This window comes from Lissotriton vulgaris, chromosome 8 (assembly GCF_964263255.1).
Source record: "Lissotriton vulgaris chromosome 8, aLisVul1.2, whole genome shotgun sequence".
NCBI lineage: Eukaryota > Metazoa > Chordata > Amphibia > Caudata > Salamandridae > Lissotriton > Lissotriton vulgaris.
In genome coordinates this window covers 38,460,839-38,476,477 of record NC_141696.1, presented here as the reverse complement: position 1 = coordinate 38,476,477, position 15,639 = coordinate 38,460,839, and the positions used below count along the sequence as shown (strand labels likewise).

At 45.7% G+C, this 15,639-nt stretch overlaps 2 protein-coding genes across 2 annotated transcripts in view; both read left to right on the top strand.

Moving 5' to 3' along the window:
- Positions 1 to 15,639, top strand: part of LOC147693339 (transient receptor potential cation channel subfamily M member 2-like) — a 1,947,553-nt gene that overhangs the window by 1,717,486 nt on the left and 214,428 nt on the right. The window lies entirely within an intron of this gene.
- On the top strand, positions 13,224 to 14,387 carry LOC147693340 (uncharacterized). The gene has a single exon (XM_086933569.1). The coding sequence runs from the start codon at positions 13,224 to 13,226 to the stop codon at positions 14,385 to 14,387; it is 1,164 nt and encodes a 387-aa protein (XP_086789695.1).

The window sequence follows — 15,639 nt, the reverse complement described above, 5'->3', positions numbered from 1 at the left end:
CAATCAATAACCCATACAGTTACTCATATAGCTACTGATCAACACATGCAGCAGTTTACAGAACAACAGACATAATGATGCACAAATTAAGACAGTTTAGTCACTAACCCATGCACTCAGTGAGACACATTTAATCACTCTCTCATACAGTCAGTCATGCACCTACTAAATCCTTCATCCAGACACTTATACATCCACTCATTCTTCAATATGTAAGACATATTTTAACTTTACAGAAACAGGCAGCCACTGGATGTTGTCATCAGTGATGTCATTTGAGATGTCATCAGTGATGTCATCAATGATGTCACTGACCATGTCATGAATGATGTAATATGTGACATCATCAGCAGTGGATTGCGGGTGCGCGATATATAGTTAGCGCAACTAACTATATATGCGAATTTCAATGGTTTTATGCGAGTAAAATAAGGTTTTGTAAATGCTAATCCCTAACTATATATGGTCTATAACTTATGGTTTTTTCAGTGAATTTTCAAGGTTTTGTAAATGCTAATTCCTAACTATATATGGTCTATAACCTATGGTTTTTTCAGTGAATTTCAATGGTTTTTTAATACCAAATATCAAATGCTGTCAAATGTCAAGTACATGATAGGTAAAAACATTTTCTGGTTTATGCACGCTGATGTGCTTTGAACGCTGCCCCCTCCCCTCCCCCACCTCTTTTCTCTTAGCAGTACTCTCTCTTTGCAGATAGTGAAGGGTAGTTAACGCAGGCCTTTGCCCCCGTTGTAATCCGTCGTGACTGCTTCTCTCTCTATTTGATTGATTGCTATCCAAGCATTTACTGTTTTAGAATTGGTTCTCTTTGGTTCATTCTGTATTTACAAACAAGCACAGAGTCGCAATACTCTGTTTAGTCTTTGCAGATAGTGAAAAATCATTTAAAAAAACAAAAGGAATCGAGCAAAATCAGTAGGCCACTAATGGGATCTGTTTTTGACCTCGCTAAAATAGAAACATTAAGAACAACCCCTCATGAGAAATACGAAACTAGTAAGATGAACTTAGCTCCACACCATGATGGCTGCAAGACAGCTCGACTCCGCCGCCCACCCCACCTAAGCATGGGCGGAAAATCCGTTTCGCTCGCGGATTTTGCGGATTTTCGGTAAATTCGCAATCCGCGAGATTCGCGAATCTCCCGCAAAATCCGCAAATCCGCGAGCAGCGGATTTTGCTCGCACTGCTCGCACTGTTCGCGTGAGTTCGCGGCTTCCCAGTACAACTTCGCGCCCCGCGAATAAGTGCAAAATTGCAGAAATACGATCTTAGCAAAACTGAAACTACTTACCAGGTTCAAAAGTTCAGGCTCATCATTAGTAGCCATTTCCTGTAGTGCTTCCTGAGGGGCCCCTCCAGAGTTCAGTTGCCAGTTGCAACTATTATGTGACCCTGCTCTGAACCTCAGAATAGTTACACATATGCCACAAAGGTCCTGAATTACAGCTAAGGGAGACAAGCAGGAGCCAGGCTGGCAGTTCAAATCCATTAATCAGCCCCTAATTCATTATTGTCAGTTGGGGCATGGCAGGTGTTGTAACTAATTTTGCAACAATGAAAGCACTTAGCAAGTGCAAAAGATCACTAATCAGGAAGCACTAAGGAAGCAGGTGCCAGCTAAAAAAATATTCTGTGACACATTAATCAGCCCCAAATTAATTCAGGTCACTTGAGGCGGGGAAGGTGTGCTTGCGTTGCCACAATAATGTACACTGACTGGACAACCAGAGGGTGCTGTGATGAAACAGAGGGTGGCATGGGTGGGCCAGAGGGTGGCATGAGTAGTCAGAGAGTGGCAGTGGTGACAGAGAGTGGCAGTGATGAAGAAGAGTGTCCCAAACAGGCTGGACACGTAGAAACAACAAGTTTGCGAAACTTGCGACCCGACAGGTAAGTTCGCAATTTGCGACATTGTACAAAACCCTCGCGAACTGGCAGAAACCCGCACAAACACAAAAAAAAATCCGCAAATTCGCGAGAATTCGCGGATTTTGCGGATTGCGAGTTCGCAAATCCGCAAAATTCGCGAACGCGAGATTCGCAAAATTCGCCCATGCTTAACCCCACCCCACCCAAAATAACGACAAACCCTATGCAAATATTATAAATATATACAACACACCAGCAAAGTAACAGGGTAAAACGTTTTATTAAATAACTATATACATGACAGCTTGCTGCAACATCGATCCAAATGCCTTTTGGTGACTCTTCCATTGTGAACATTGTCCCACAATCCGTTTGACCTGAAACGATTACACAAATAAAACATTTGTGAGTTTTAAATTTCCGGAGAAGTATAATTCACCAATAGTTTTCTCTGTAGATCTTTTTCCATTAACAATCCCAGTTCCATCACCCGCCCAGGATATCACTACTGTTAGTTGTCATTGTTGCTTCTGTTTTAATAAAAAATGTTTTAAGGTGTTTACTGTTTTTGTTGCGATGTATATATTTATAAGTTATTAAAGTGTTATAATCCTACAAATTTTTTTATCGATTATTGCTGTTTGAGATATTCCCTGTCTACAAACAGAGAAGAATAGAAATATTCTGTCTCCCTTTGCAGATAGTGAAGGATAGGTAATGCAGACTTTTGTCCCCCGTTGTAATCCGTCATGCCTGATTGATTGATTGGCTGGACATGTATTGTTCAAGGAATAGTTCTTTCGAGGTACTCTCTGTTTGCAAATAACGTGGAATAGAAATATTCTGTCTAGTCTTTGCAAGTAGTGAAGGATGGGTAATGCGGACCTTTGTCCCCCGTTGTAATCTGTCATGCCCATCTACTCCCCACTGATTGAGAAACTAGTTCCACCCGGACCATTTATTAGAGGTACATCATCTGACTCAACCGGAGAGAACCCCTAATAAAGAAGACATATGTAAAATACGAAGTAATCCCTGTATCCTGTTAAACAGAAACTTTAGCATGAAACACACTTGAAAAGGAAGGGAAAGAAATCGAACAAAATCAGTAGGCCTCTGATGAGTTTTTGACTTCGCTGGAAATAAGAAACATGAAAGTGGTGAAAGAAGCCAAGCTTGACGTTACGGCAGCCACAAGGTAGCTAGGCTCCGCCACCCCCCCACTGCTCCAAGCATGTCTGTCCCACCGCCCGCCATGCCCAATAACGGTAACATGAAATAAATACAAATCAGCAGATACCTACCCCCATTCCGGAAACTCCTGAAGTGCAACAGGTTCGCGGCTACGCCCATCCGGAAGACGAGGCCTTCGGCACGTGTAGGGCGAGTCCTGCTGGCAGCCGTCGGCCGGGGAGGTCATCCCGTAAGGTGGGCCAGGAGAGGAGCCGAGGCCGACGGGATTCTTCTTCTTTCTTCAATAATGGCTGCGACAACACGCGGGGGGGATGTCTTGCACATGCCACCGACCCCCCCCTCCCCTCGTATCTCCGGGCCAAGAAAGAAGCCGAGGCCGAGGGATTCTTCTTCTTTCTTAGATAATGGCTGCGACAACGGGGGGGATGTCTTGCACATGCCACTGACCCCCCCCTCCCCCCCCCCCTCGTATCTCGTGGTCTGGCCCCGGCTTGATATGAGCTCCCCGTTCGGGCCTGAAGCGGCGCCCTGCAGGCCACGGGGGGGATGTCTTGCCTCTGCCTCCGACCCCCCCCCCCCTTATCGCCTGGTCCGGACATCACGGATACCAACGCCAGGTGTCGGCGTGGGGTGCGCTGGGAGGGAGAGGCGGCGCGAACGAGCCTCTCCCACCCTCCCAGGTGGGGGCCCCTCAGCTGCACCCCCAACGCTCCACTCGCCCAACAAAAGGGTTCCTCCACTCTTGCGATACAGCGACGCTCCACTCGCCCAACAAAAGGGTTCCTCCACTCTTGCGATGCAGCGACGCTCCACTCACCCAACAAAAGGTCTCGTCCACTCTTGCGATGCAGCGACGCTGCACTCACCCGACAAAAGGTCTCGTCCACTCTTGCGATGCAGCGACGCTGCACTCACCCGACAAAAGGTCTCGTCCACTATTGTGAGGCAATGATGCTCCGCTCACCCAGCGGGGGTCTCGTCCACTGTTGCGGTGCAACGGCGCTTCTGAGTTCAACTACAAAATGAGTCCTGCATCCAGAAACGTTCTCCTCAACTTTGAAGATTCTATAAGAGCCACGGGGGCCCCCGACCCCCGATGGGGAATGACTGCCATGATCACCCACGGAACGACCACGACGTAGCCGCGGGACGTCGGCGCGCTCATGCCGGCGCCGGCCTCAGTCTTGAAATCACCAAAATCCTGCAAGACTAATAACTTGATCAGTTCCGGTGGGACACCAGTATGTCCCGGTAGGAGAGATTTTTGCCTCCCACCCCTCTTTGACTGATGGTTCATGTTGCCAGTCCCCTCTACTACCCTTCAACGAAAACTTTTGGACTGCCGAAAGAGGTCCCGGTCCAACCACGAGTTGGTGGAGACATTTTGACTATACTTGGACCTTCCTGACCTCACCCAAAATGGCGCCGGTACAAATGAAACTATTGTGCCCCGATTGCTCAGCCTTGATATCATGAGATATGTATGCAGTTTTTAGCACATGAATTGATATGGGATAAGACTGATTATATGTTCGGACAATGAATTGATCCGGGATGGGTATTGATTATACGTTCGAACAATAAATTGACATGGGACTTGTACTGATTACACATTCGGACAATGAATTGATATTAAGTTCTAATGCATCATTGATTACTGTATTTATTGAAGGTTAGAATTGTCGACACTTTTGGTACTTGCTCACAATGAATTATCGATATGATTTTGTTGCACTTGTCGCAGTTTTTACTGATTATATGTTCGGACAATGAATTGATCCGGAATGGGTATTGATTATACGTTCGAACAATGAATTGACATGGGACAGGTACTGATTACACGTTCGGAAAATGAATTGATATTAAGTTCTAATGCATCATTGATTACTGTATTTATTGAAATAATACTGATCTCTCCGCATGAAATTAATTTTCCACATGCTACACAAGTCAATCTCATCTGCCCAAAGTTCTTTTGCAGATTTGGGACCGTTTCCCTTGCCTCTGACTCACTTATTGCTAAGTCATTGGTGGATGTTTTTGCCGGTCGGGGGTTATCCCCCAAATCTCGAAGTTGTGCTTTAGAATAATTAAGAGGGTGCCACCTCTCCATGTGCCGATGCATGGTATGATTACCATAGTTATATTTTTTTTCGGTCCCTCTCGAGAGTTTTTTTTTTGCAGATGAGGCAGGTAACGAACCTGGCTTTAACTTTCTTTTCATGAGAAGGAAAAGAAAAAAATTGCCAGATAAAATTCACTTTCACATGGGACGTTCTTGGCATTTCTTTTAGTTTTTTAATGTACATGTTCATAAAACGATTACACAAATGAAACATTTGTGAGTTTTAAATTTCCGGAGAAGTATAATTTACCAATAGTTTTCTCTGTAGATGTTTTTCCATTAACAAACCCAGTTCCATCACCCGCCCAGGATATCACTACTGTTCCCCATGTCATAAAACCTTAGGATGTTCAATAACTGAAACAGCTAATATGGGTTTACTTACAGGGGACATCTTTTGTTCTGTTTTGTAAAGTAAAACTATTGTGAACACAAGTATTATACATAGTAAGTGTTTAATATAGCATTTGTCAGTCATTGGTTAAGCAGCTAGGACCTGTTCACTCTTGACACCCCAGGTGCTGTGTATGTTGCACTATAGTGCTGCATCGGGAATACGGACAACCCTATTGATGTTGATTTTTCATTATTGATTATTGTAAAGAAATGGCGACTCCCCCCTTTAGCAGATTAGCTAAATCTTTGCGTAATTTGGGCATAAAAGTTATATTATTGGAAGTAGATGGTTATAGTTCTGGTTAATTTCCATTCAGAATGTCCTACACAGCACCACTCTAGGTAAATATGCTGCCTTGGGACGATTCGCACAACAGACTGCTACTGACCATTGTTGCTTCTATTTTAATAAAAAATGTTTTAAGGTGTTTACTGTTTTTGTTGCGATGTATATATTTATAAGTTATTAAAGTGTTATTTTCCTTCTACTTTGTTGGAGTGCTATATATTTTTAATGTGACACATAATTGTGAAGACTTTGATGTACAAAAAGGCATCCCTGGAATCTTCCGCTTCAGGCTCGGTCCCACACACCCTCACAGTGAGAATCCCCTCTTCAATCACAATACAGGATGGTTATCAGATTGCAGGAACGCGTGTAGTGTGACGGATCAACCGGGTGGGGGCCTTGATCTACTGTAACTTCTTTGAAGAGGGGTGATTCTTTACAGTTGAGGCCATAAACTACATCTGCAGGGCTAGGTGATAGCCTGGGACGGGCCTGGACAATCGGACACAGAGGAAGAGGAGTGTCAGAGGGTGCGGTAGTGAATAGGGTGAAAGGCAGGTGTCGGGCGGGCACAGGGTGTGATTCTCAGAGAAGAACAGCGCAGATGGGAGGAGGTTTCTAGCCCATACATGAGAAAGAGAGCGGGAGTGACCAGTGCGTGGGGGAGATGCTTGCGAGGGTGCAGACAGTGGGTCTGGTCAAGGCATCTAAAATGGCTGCTGTGCTCGACAAAAGTGTGGCATTGCAAAAAAGGCAAGATGGCGCAGACAATGTTTATCAATAATGATTTATTTATAACAAATAAAATATTTACTCGCAGTGACAAAATGGCGGTCAACACTTCCTGATTTCCATCGAATCGAACGTTAACAGACGTCACGCAGCAAAAAAAAAAAAACGCTCACGCACAGCCGCTGGAAGACATGTATCAACATATATGAGCCTCCTCAGCCACCCTCAGAAAACAAAAGGGGTCAGGATACGTCTCCCGTACCCCCTTATACCTAGTAATTTAATTAAATCGAAACACAAAATGGCGAATTCATTCTTCGCTACCAGTTTGCGACCCGGTTCGAAATTTTTATTATTTGCCCCACGGGACCCTTTAATAACCCCAACATCATTCCTAGTGGGTCAAGAGGGGTCTACCTAGCCCCCTTTCATTAAATTCCCCCTTCGTTTTTCTCCTCCTCTTGTCTCTCGATCCTACCGACAGACAAGATGGTGGCCGCACCGGACTGTTTAGAATGTTGACAGACACCGAAGAGCCAATCAGCTTCGCTACGCAAAGCTCCGTTACGCGAAAAGTACGCGATCTGGAGCGCTATCTGGGACGCTGTCACAGATATATCTGTTTTTTAAACGTTAATTTCTCAAAATCCACTGGAGCACATATATTGAGACCCAGCAAAGGCACATCGGGCTAACAGTCCCTATAATTTTGCCAAGTTTCGTGCAAATCCATTCAGCCGTTAGTTTGCGACCCGGTTCGCGAACCGAGAAGCGCTTCTACCGTGAAAAATCAAATTTTTTTTATTTTCCCCACGGGACCCTTTAATAACCCCAACATCATTCCTAGGGGGTCAAGAGGGGTCTACCTTGCCCCCTTTCATTAAATTCCCCCTTCGTTTTTCACCTCTTCTTGTCTCTCGATCCTACCGAGAGACAAGATGGCGGCCGCACCGGACTGTTTAGAATGTTGACAGACACCGGAGAGCCAATCAGCATCGCTTCGCAAAGCTCCGTGACGCGAAAAGTACGCGATCTGGAGCGCTATCTGGGACGCTGTCACAGATATATAAATTTTTTAAAACGTTAATTTCTCAAAATCCACTGGAGCACATATATTGAGACCCAGCAAAGGCACATCGGGCTAACAGTCCCTACAATTTTGCCAAGTTTCGTGCAAATCCATTCAGCCGTTCGAGCTAAAAAAGAGGCCAAACGCCCTATGGAAATTAACATGGGAAAAACACGTTTTGGGACCCCCCTTTTTTCTCGGCCCCCCCTTGACGAAACCCCCCCAAATTTTGAAGGGCTGCTCAGAAACAAAATGTGCCATTTCCCTGAAAATTTCAGCCGATTCCGTCCACAAACGCCAAAGTTATTAGACATAGAATTTTCAAAAGTTCCATAGAGAAATAATCCTAACTATATATACCTACTGGCTATCGCCAGTAGGTAATATATATATATATATATCTATATATATATATATAGATATATATATATATATATATTCACTGAAAAACCGTAGGTTTCAGGCCTTATATAGTTAGGAATTAGCATTTAAAAAACCTTTGAAATTCACTGAAAAAACCATAGGTTTCAAGCCTTATATATTTAGGAATTAGAATTTAAAAAAACTTTAAAATTCACTCAAAAAACTATAAGTTTTAGGGGTGTTAGAGTTAGCTGGACATTTCACTCATACAAAACCATTGAAATTGCTCCTATATAGTTAGTTGTACTAACTATATTTCGCGAACCCGCAATCCACTGCTGATGATGTCACATATGACATCATTCATGACATGGTCAGTGACATCACTGATGACATCTCAAATGACAATACTGATGACATCATCCACGTGACAATCACATACACCTTTTCGTACACTAGTAAAAACTCTACTACTCTCTACTACTCACTGTTTACTACTCTCTACTACTTACTCTCTACTACTCTCTACTACTCACTCTCTACTACTCACTCTCTACTACTCTCTATTACTCACTCCACTATTCACTCTACTACTCTCTACTACTCACTCTCTGCTACTCTCTCTACTGCTCTCTACTACTCTCTACTACTCACTCTCAACTCTATTACTCACTCTCTACACTCTACCTCTCTACCTCTCTCTACTTCTCTCTCTACTAGTCTCTACTTCTCCCTCTCTACCTCTACCTCTCTACCTCTACCTCTCTACCTCTCTCTACACGCACACATATAAACATTTATATATATGCATATATATGCATATGCATTGATACCTAGTCTCTTTGAATAAGAATGTACTTACGTCTCGTCTAACATTTGGAAGAAATATCTAGTTATATGACAACAGGATACCAACATAACTTGAAGGAAATAAGAACGCCCTGGGGGTTTGTTAAAAGGACATTTGGGGGTTGAACTTTGCCGCCAGCTCTCACCAGGCACCCAGCTGACATCGGATTGCCCCTCCCGACGCCGCTTTCGCTGCTCAGAGGCGGTAGAGCGGAGGACAGGAGAAGCGAGGACTACCTCACCCAGGCTGCCCAGCGGGATCGTGACCAGCCGCCGCCTGCTACCAATCACGCGCCTGGAGGCGCTACTAAATGTGAGCACAGTCCCGGGGGAGCGGGGTTTGTTAAAAGGACATTTGGGGGTTGAACTTTGGCGCCAGCTCTCACCAGGCACCCAGCTGACATCGGATTGCCCCTCCCGACGCCGCTTTCGCTGCTCAGCGGCCGTAGAGCGGAGGACAGGAGGAGCGAGGACTACCTCACCCAGGCTGCCCAGCGGGATCGTGACCAGCCGCCACCTGCTACCAATCACGTGCCTGGAGGCGCTACTAATTGCGAGCACAGTCCCTGCGTCGCGGGAGCGCGCTGGAGCAGCCCGGGGCGAAGCCCGGGCAAAGGGCGGGCCCTCTGTGGCCCTCAGAGGCCAGAGGAGATCGGACCAGGCCTGGCCCCTTGGTATTGACTGCAAGGTAATAGGTGTGTCTTGTTCATTTTAAAGCCCTCGCTATTTATTAATTTCGTTTTGAGACTGTTCTGTGGATATACTATCACTATGTCACCCAAGCGGGCTTCTAAGAGCTCTGGCAAGCAGAGGAGCGAGGTCACTGGGCCCATGGATTGCTATCTAGAAAGGATAACCTCAACTATCACTCATGAACTAGACAGATTAGAGCAACGCTTGCCCAAAGATAATGTGCTTTGCAATCTACCTGCCACACAGACGGCTGACGTAGTATTTGGATCCGCCTTGCTTGACGAATTGAATGCTCTTTGTAAGACCCAGTATGTCGCTGCAGACAATGTAACCGAGACACTCCACACCCTGGTTAGCCCCACAGTAACCCCAAATGCCCAGTCCACTACGCCATTATTGATAGACTGTAACACACCAGATGACCTCTCCCCATCTCCGTGTGTAAAAGTTCACATTAATCATGCAGAGCCCCTTCATATTCCATCCGCCAGAAGGAAGCGACATGGGACTACACGCTTGGGGGATGAAGCCAAAAAACGAAAATTGTGTCCATGCTCCCTAGCAACGACTACACCTACCTCGCCAGCGGCTAAGAGACATAATAGTTTAGATTCTCCTGCTCCTATCTCCCAGGCAATTTTATTGGACCTCATAGAACGGCTTGTTACTTCTATTATATCCCCACTGATAGCAAGAATAAATAGTCTGGGAGAAAACCTCAGTGAAATTGAGACGAAAATTAGTCCCAGTATTTCACTACTAAAGAACATGGCAGAACCCAGCCAGGAACCCGTTCTACCCGCCATTGTGGAGCAAGAATCGGCTACTCAAAGCAATAACTGTGGGAATAAAACAATGGCTGAACATAGGACAACACAGAAAAATCAAAATGCAGGTAGCCGATCCACTACAACCCAGAGGCTCAGCCCCAAAGTAAGGTCGACATTAGTCCCAATCCCTCACACTGTCATAGCCGACAACAAAGGTAGCAACCTCGGCAGAAGTGACCATATAAATTTACCCCCAATAGCCGCTCCTTTTGTATGTGTTCTCTCGGGCGTCCCAGTACTTAAGAAAGGAAAACCTGAGAGACAGCTCGACTTAAGAAACAAAGTCATCTTTTGGCTAACGAAAAATAGACCCTTGCCACCTAGTATTGACGGCTCGATTGTAAGCGTCAGAAGGGTGGGCTGGTTGGGACCGCTCCCTAAGGACACTAAAGGGGACCTTGTCCTGGTAAGATTTAGAAATGAAAATGTTGTCCCCTATTTACAATCCTGGCAGCCCCAACTGGGAGATGGCCCTATATCCACATGGCAGTTACATGACTTTTATCCTAGGGCTTGTTATCTCACCCCGCCAAGACCAATAGTAGAGAGTAAACATCAGAGGGTCAGAAATGTATACACACAATATGGTTATAAAATGCCGACTTCAAACCATTTTCACTTGCCCTGAATACATTAATTTAGACAGGGGAAACCCCTAACTGATTTGACGTTAAACCTTGTAAAAAAACTGTTTCTTTTTAACTGTTTACATAATAATTTTTAGCGAGATGTAATTATTGTGACTGTTTTTAATAATCTGTATGCTTTTATGATTTATATTTCTTCTAAATCGAATAAAGCTTAATTGAACATGAACAAGAACGCCCTGAAGAAGTTCTGTTGTACAGAACGAAACAAGTCGGCTGGCTGTGGTACATAAACTTAAGGAAAATAAAAGCATTTGAATATACACCAAGATTCAGCGCTCCAATAAGGACTCTAAGTGATATGATTTGATTGGACTTATTGTGCAAGTGGTGCTGTGCCAAACTTTTGAATATTCTCCACTACTCTCTACTACTTACTCTCTACTACTCCACTACTCTCTACTACTCATTCTCTACTACTCTACTCACTCTCTACTACTCTCTACTCTCTACTACTCACTATCTACTACTCTCTCTACTACTCACTCTTTACTACTCACTCTCTACTACTCTCTACTACTCACTCTCTACTTCTCACTCTCCACTACTCTCTACTACTCACTCTCTACTACTCTCTCTCTAAAACTCTCTACTACTCACTCTCTACTACTAACTCTACTACTCACTCTCTACTACTCTCTACTATTCACTCTCTACTACTCTCTCTCTACTACTCTCTACTACTCACTCTCTACTACTCTCTACTATTCTATCTCTCTGCTACTCACTCTCTACTCCTCTACTACTCACTCTCTACTACTCACTCTCTACTACTCTCTACTACTCACTCTCTACTACTCACTCTCTAATACTCTCTACTACTCACTCTACTATTCACTCTACTACTCTCTACTACTCACTCTCTGCTACTCTCTCTACTGCTCTCTACTACTCTCTACTACTCACTATCAACTCTATTACTCACTATCTACTCTCTACCTCTCTACATCTCTCTACTTCTCTCTCTACTAGTCTCTACCTCTCTACCTCTACCTCTCTACCTCTACATCTCTACCTCTACCTCTCTACCTCTACCTCTCTACCTCTCTCTACACGCACACATATACACATATATATATGCATATATATACGCATTTATATATATGTATGTGTATATATATACATACATATATAAACATATATAATCTGCATATCTATATAAATACAAATATAAATGCATGCATACATATATGCATACATATGCATGTTATTTACATGAAAGTTTTAAAAACACTAATAAAAGCAAAGCTAAAAAGCCACCTCATTACAAACAGAAGGGCTTTAACTTAAACGAGGGCGAGATCTATTGCATTTTCAATGCTTGTTTACTTTGGTTCCATCAAGAAGGCATTCGGTTGTGTCACACATTTGCCATAAATTCTATGTCAGTCCACGGAGGCTCTGATTATGCTTCTCTAATCTTTACTGACAATAACAGCAGCCAATAAAACTTTAAACGGGCATGACCCCGGAAGGACAACCCCCTCCACTAGTCTGCACCAATCACTGTCTAGTCCAACAGATAACAGTCACTGTAAACAGGAAGACCTCCTCTTTCTTTGCTGCTGCAGCAGCGAGTTAAGTGCCTTTTCCCATACTTTCGTTTTGATTAATGGTATTGGCATTTGCGGGGTATTTGTAATAGTAGCGCTTGAGCGCTTTCAATGGTATTGCCCCGATAGTGATTTATGCGTGTATCGCCGTATTTTGAATGTTTTTGAATGATTTGAGCGCGCGCGTGTAGCGCGATTCGGCGGAGCGCGTTGTGCACGACAGGGGGCGGTGGAGCAGGAGGGGGCAGACGCGAGCTTCTCGTGCACAAGGAGCAGGCGAGCTCAAGCCCCATACGCTGTGCGCATGCGCGAGGCGCCGACTTTCGTTTTGAGTTGCCGGTTGCCTCGCGCATCTCGTTTTTCAGCCCTGCATCAATCCTTGGCCTCACAGAACGCTAACCGGAGCGTGTCCGGATCAGGGCCAGGCTCGAAGGGAGCACTTGTGTGCATATAAGAGGGGTCTCCTTCCACCTTAAAATTTGCCTCACAGTGTGTTGCTATTTTGACTTTGGTGTGTGTGATATAGAGGCACCCCTGGGCTGCTCCCCCCCTTGAGAACTTCCTCCTTACCTCCCAGCTTTAGAGCTATGGCGTACTACGCCGAGGAGGGTGACCAATGGGTCGAATATAATGAATATGAAGAGTATGAGCCACAGGAAGAACAGTTGGAGGAAAATTTGGTGGAGGCCCTGGATACTCATGTCCAAGGGTCAGTTAATAAAGCCCTGATGAAGGCTCTCAAGCCTTTTAGTAAACCCCTGCAGAAATATGGCAAGAGAAAGTTTAAATCAGCCCGTAAGGGTGATACCTCTACTCCCTCGGCACAGGTGTTGGCACAGATGGCCAGGAATGTCATAAGGGATCATGGCTCAATGGCTAATTGTACTTCGGGGGACTCTTCCCCGTCCCCGCCTGATAGCTCGGATTCGGAGGTGGAATCAGTGGCTTCCAGGAAGAAAAGCAAAAAGGTGAAGCACACAGCATACAAGGCGGACAATAGTCAAGCCCCTAAGACCTTGTTGTTTGACCCCAATAGCATTGTACACCCTAGATCTACGGAATGGGTGCCCTGTCCTGAAGTGGCGCATTATGTAGGTAATAATTTGCGTCAGGGCTTTGAAAGTGGAGTTAGGGCCACTTTGAGATCTGAATGCCCCAGGCCCTCTTTGACTGGAAAGGTAGCGGAGACGCCTGACTTGGACCCCAATATGGCAGCGTTCATGAGGAAGTTTGCAAAGGATCCCAAGAAGGGGCTGGATAGGGCATGGCGTGGGTGCCAAGACAAGTTGTTAGACGTTTCCGGCCCCCTCACGAAAATTCTGGATGCCGCAGTTAAGGCGAAGGAGCAAAACGTGCCACTGGACGTGTCAGATGTCCTGGAATGGGCACAACGTGCCATGTGTTTCTTGGGGAATGCTAACGTAGCCCTTTCCACGGAGCAGAGGCGCTCTTTCCTTATGAGAATCGATTCCCAAGTGGCGGAGATGGCCCCCACTGAGGCGGGTTCCCTGGCTAATGGGATGCTTTTTGGGGATAAATTTGTGAAGGAAATGGGCAAGTTCGTTGCCACCTTCTCCGCTTTGGATAAAGCGCAAACAAACATCAGGAAGGTGTTCCACACCGGTGTTTTTGACAGGGCCGGACGTCAACAAGGTCGAGGGTCCGGCCGAGGTTTCAATCAGACCTCGCGAGGAGCGGAGCAGAGAGGCAGAGGCAATCAACAATCCAATTTCTACCCCTCCCGCAATTGAGGAGGTCGTGGCAGAGGTCAGAAAGGAAATTATCGAGGACAGCAGAATAACTCAGGAGACAATTCCTACTCAGGTACGAGTTCTATGTGCATCAGAACACATGGTGGGCGGCAGGTTGGCTCTCTTTCTTCACAGGTGGCGAGAACTCACATCCGACCCCTTGGTGTTACAAACAGTACAAGGGTATCACATAGAGTTTTACGCCTCCCCCGCGCAGCGTCATGCACCCGCTCCCCTACATTTTTCCCTACCAGAACAGAGTTTCATCGACACAGAGGTGCATGCATTGATCCAAAAAGGAGCAGCGGTGGAGACTTCCCCACACGCTCAGGGCTTTGTGAGCACGGTCTTCGTGGTTCCCAAAAAAGACCAGGGCTTTCGGCTTGTTTTAAACCTCAGGGACTTCAATGCCTGGGTTGTGTATCGGCACTTCAAAATGGAAGGCATACACTTGCTGCGCGACATCCTGTTGGAACAGGATTGGATGTTGCGTCTGGACTTGAAAGACGCTTATCTGGCGGTCCCCATTTTCCCTCCGCATCGATGGTTTCTATAATTTCAATGGCACAACCGGTGGTTCGAGTTTTCCGCCATGCCCTTTGGCCTCTCGTCCGCTCCCTGGTGTTTCACCAAACTGATGAAACCGATAGTCCAGTGGTTAAGAGAAAGGGGCGTAAGACTGATTATTTATCTTGACGACATCCTGATCTTGGGTCGTTCTCCGGAAATAGTCTCGCTCCATCTGTCATGGACAATTCACCTCCTTCAAGAATTGGGTTTCCTACTGAATCTACAGAAGTCCATTTTGATCCCTGCTCAAGTAATGGAGTTCCTGGGCTTCCAGGTCGACTCGGTGAAGGCTCAATTACTCTTACCTCTCAAGAAGAGGGTGGCGGTCAGGAAGGAATTGAGGAGAGCGCTTGTCTCTCCGGCAATTTCCTTGAGGACCTTAGCGCGCCTGGTAGGTCTGTTGGCCTTGTCCATCCAGGCGATTTTTCCGGGTCCTTTGCACTACAGGGCCCTGCAACGGTTGAAAGCGTTGCATCTGCACAAGGGTTTGACTTATGCCCAGCAGGTTTCTCTTTCGGCAGAGGCTCGTCCGGAGATAAACTGGTGGTTAGAACATATGGATGCCTGGAATGGCAGAGCCATTTTTGCGGCCACCCCGGAGGTGGTGATAGAGTCAGATGCCAGCCGGTGGGGCTGGGGGGCCAGTTGCGGCTCAGTGGAGACGGGGGGTCGTTGGTCCCGC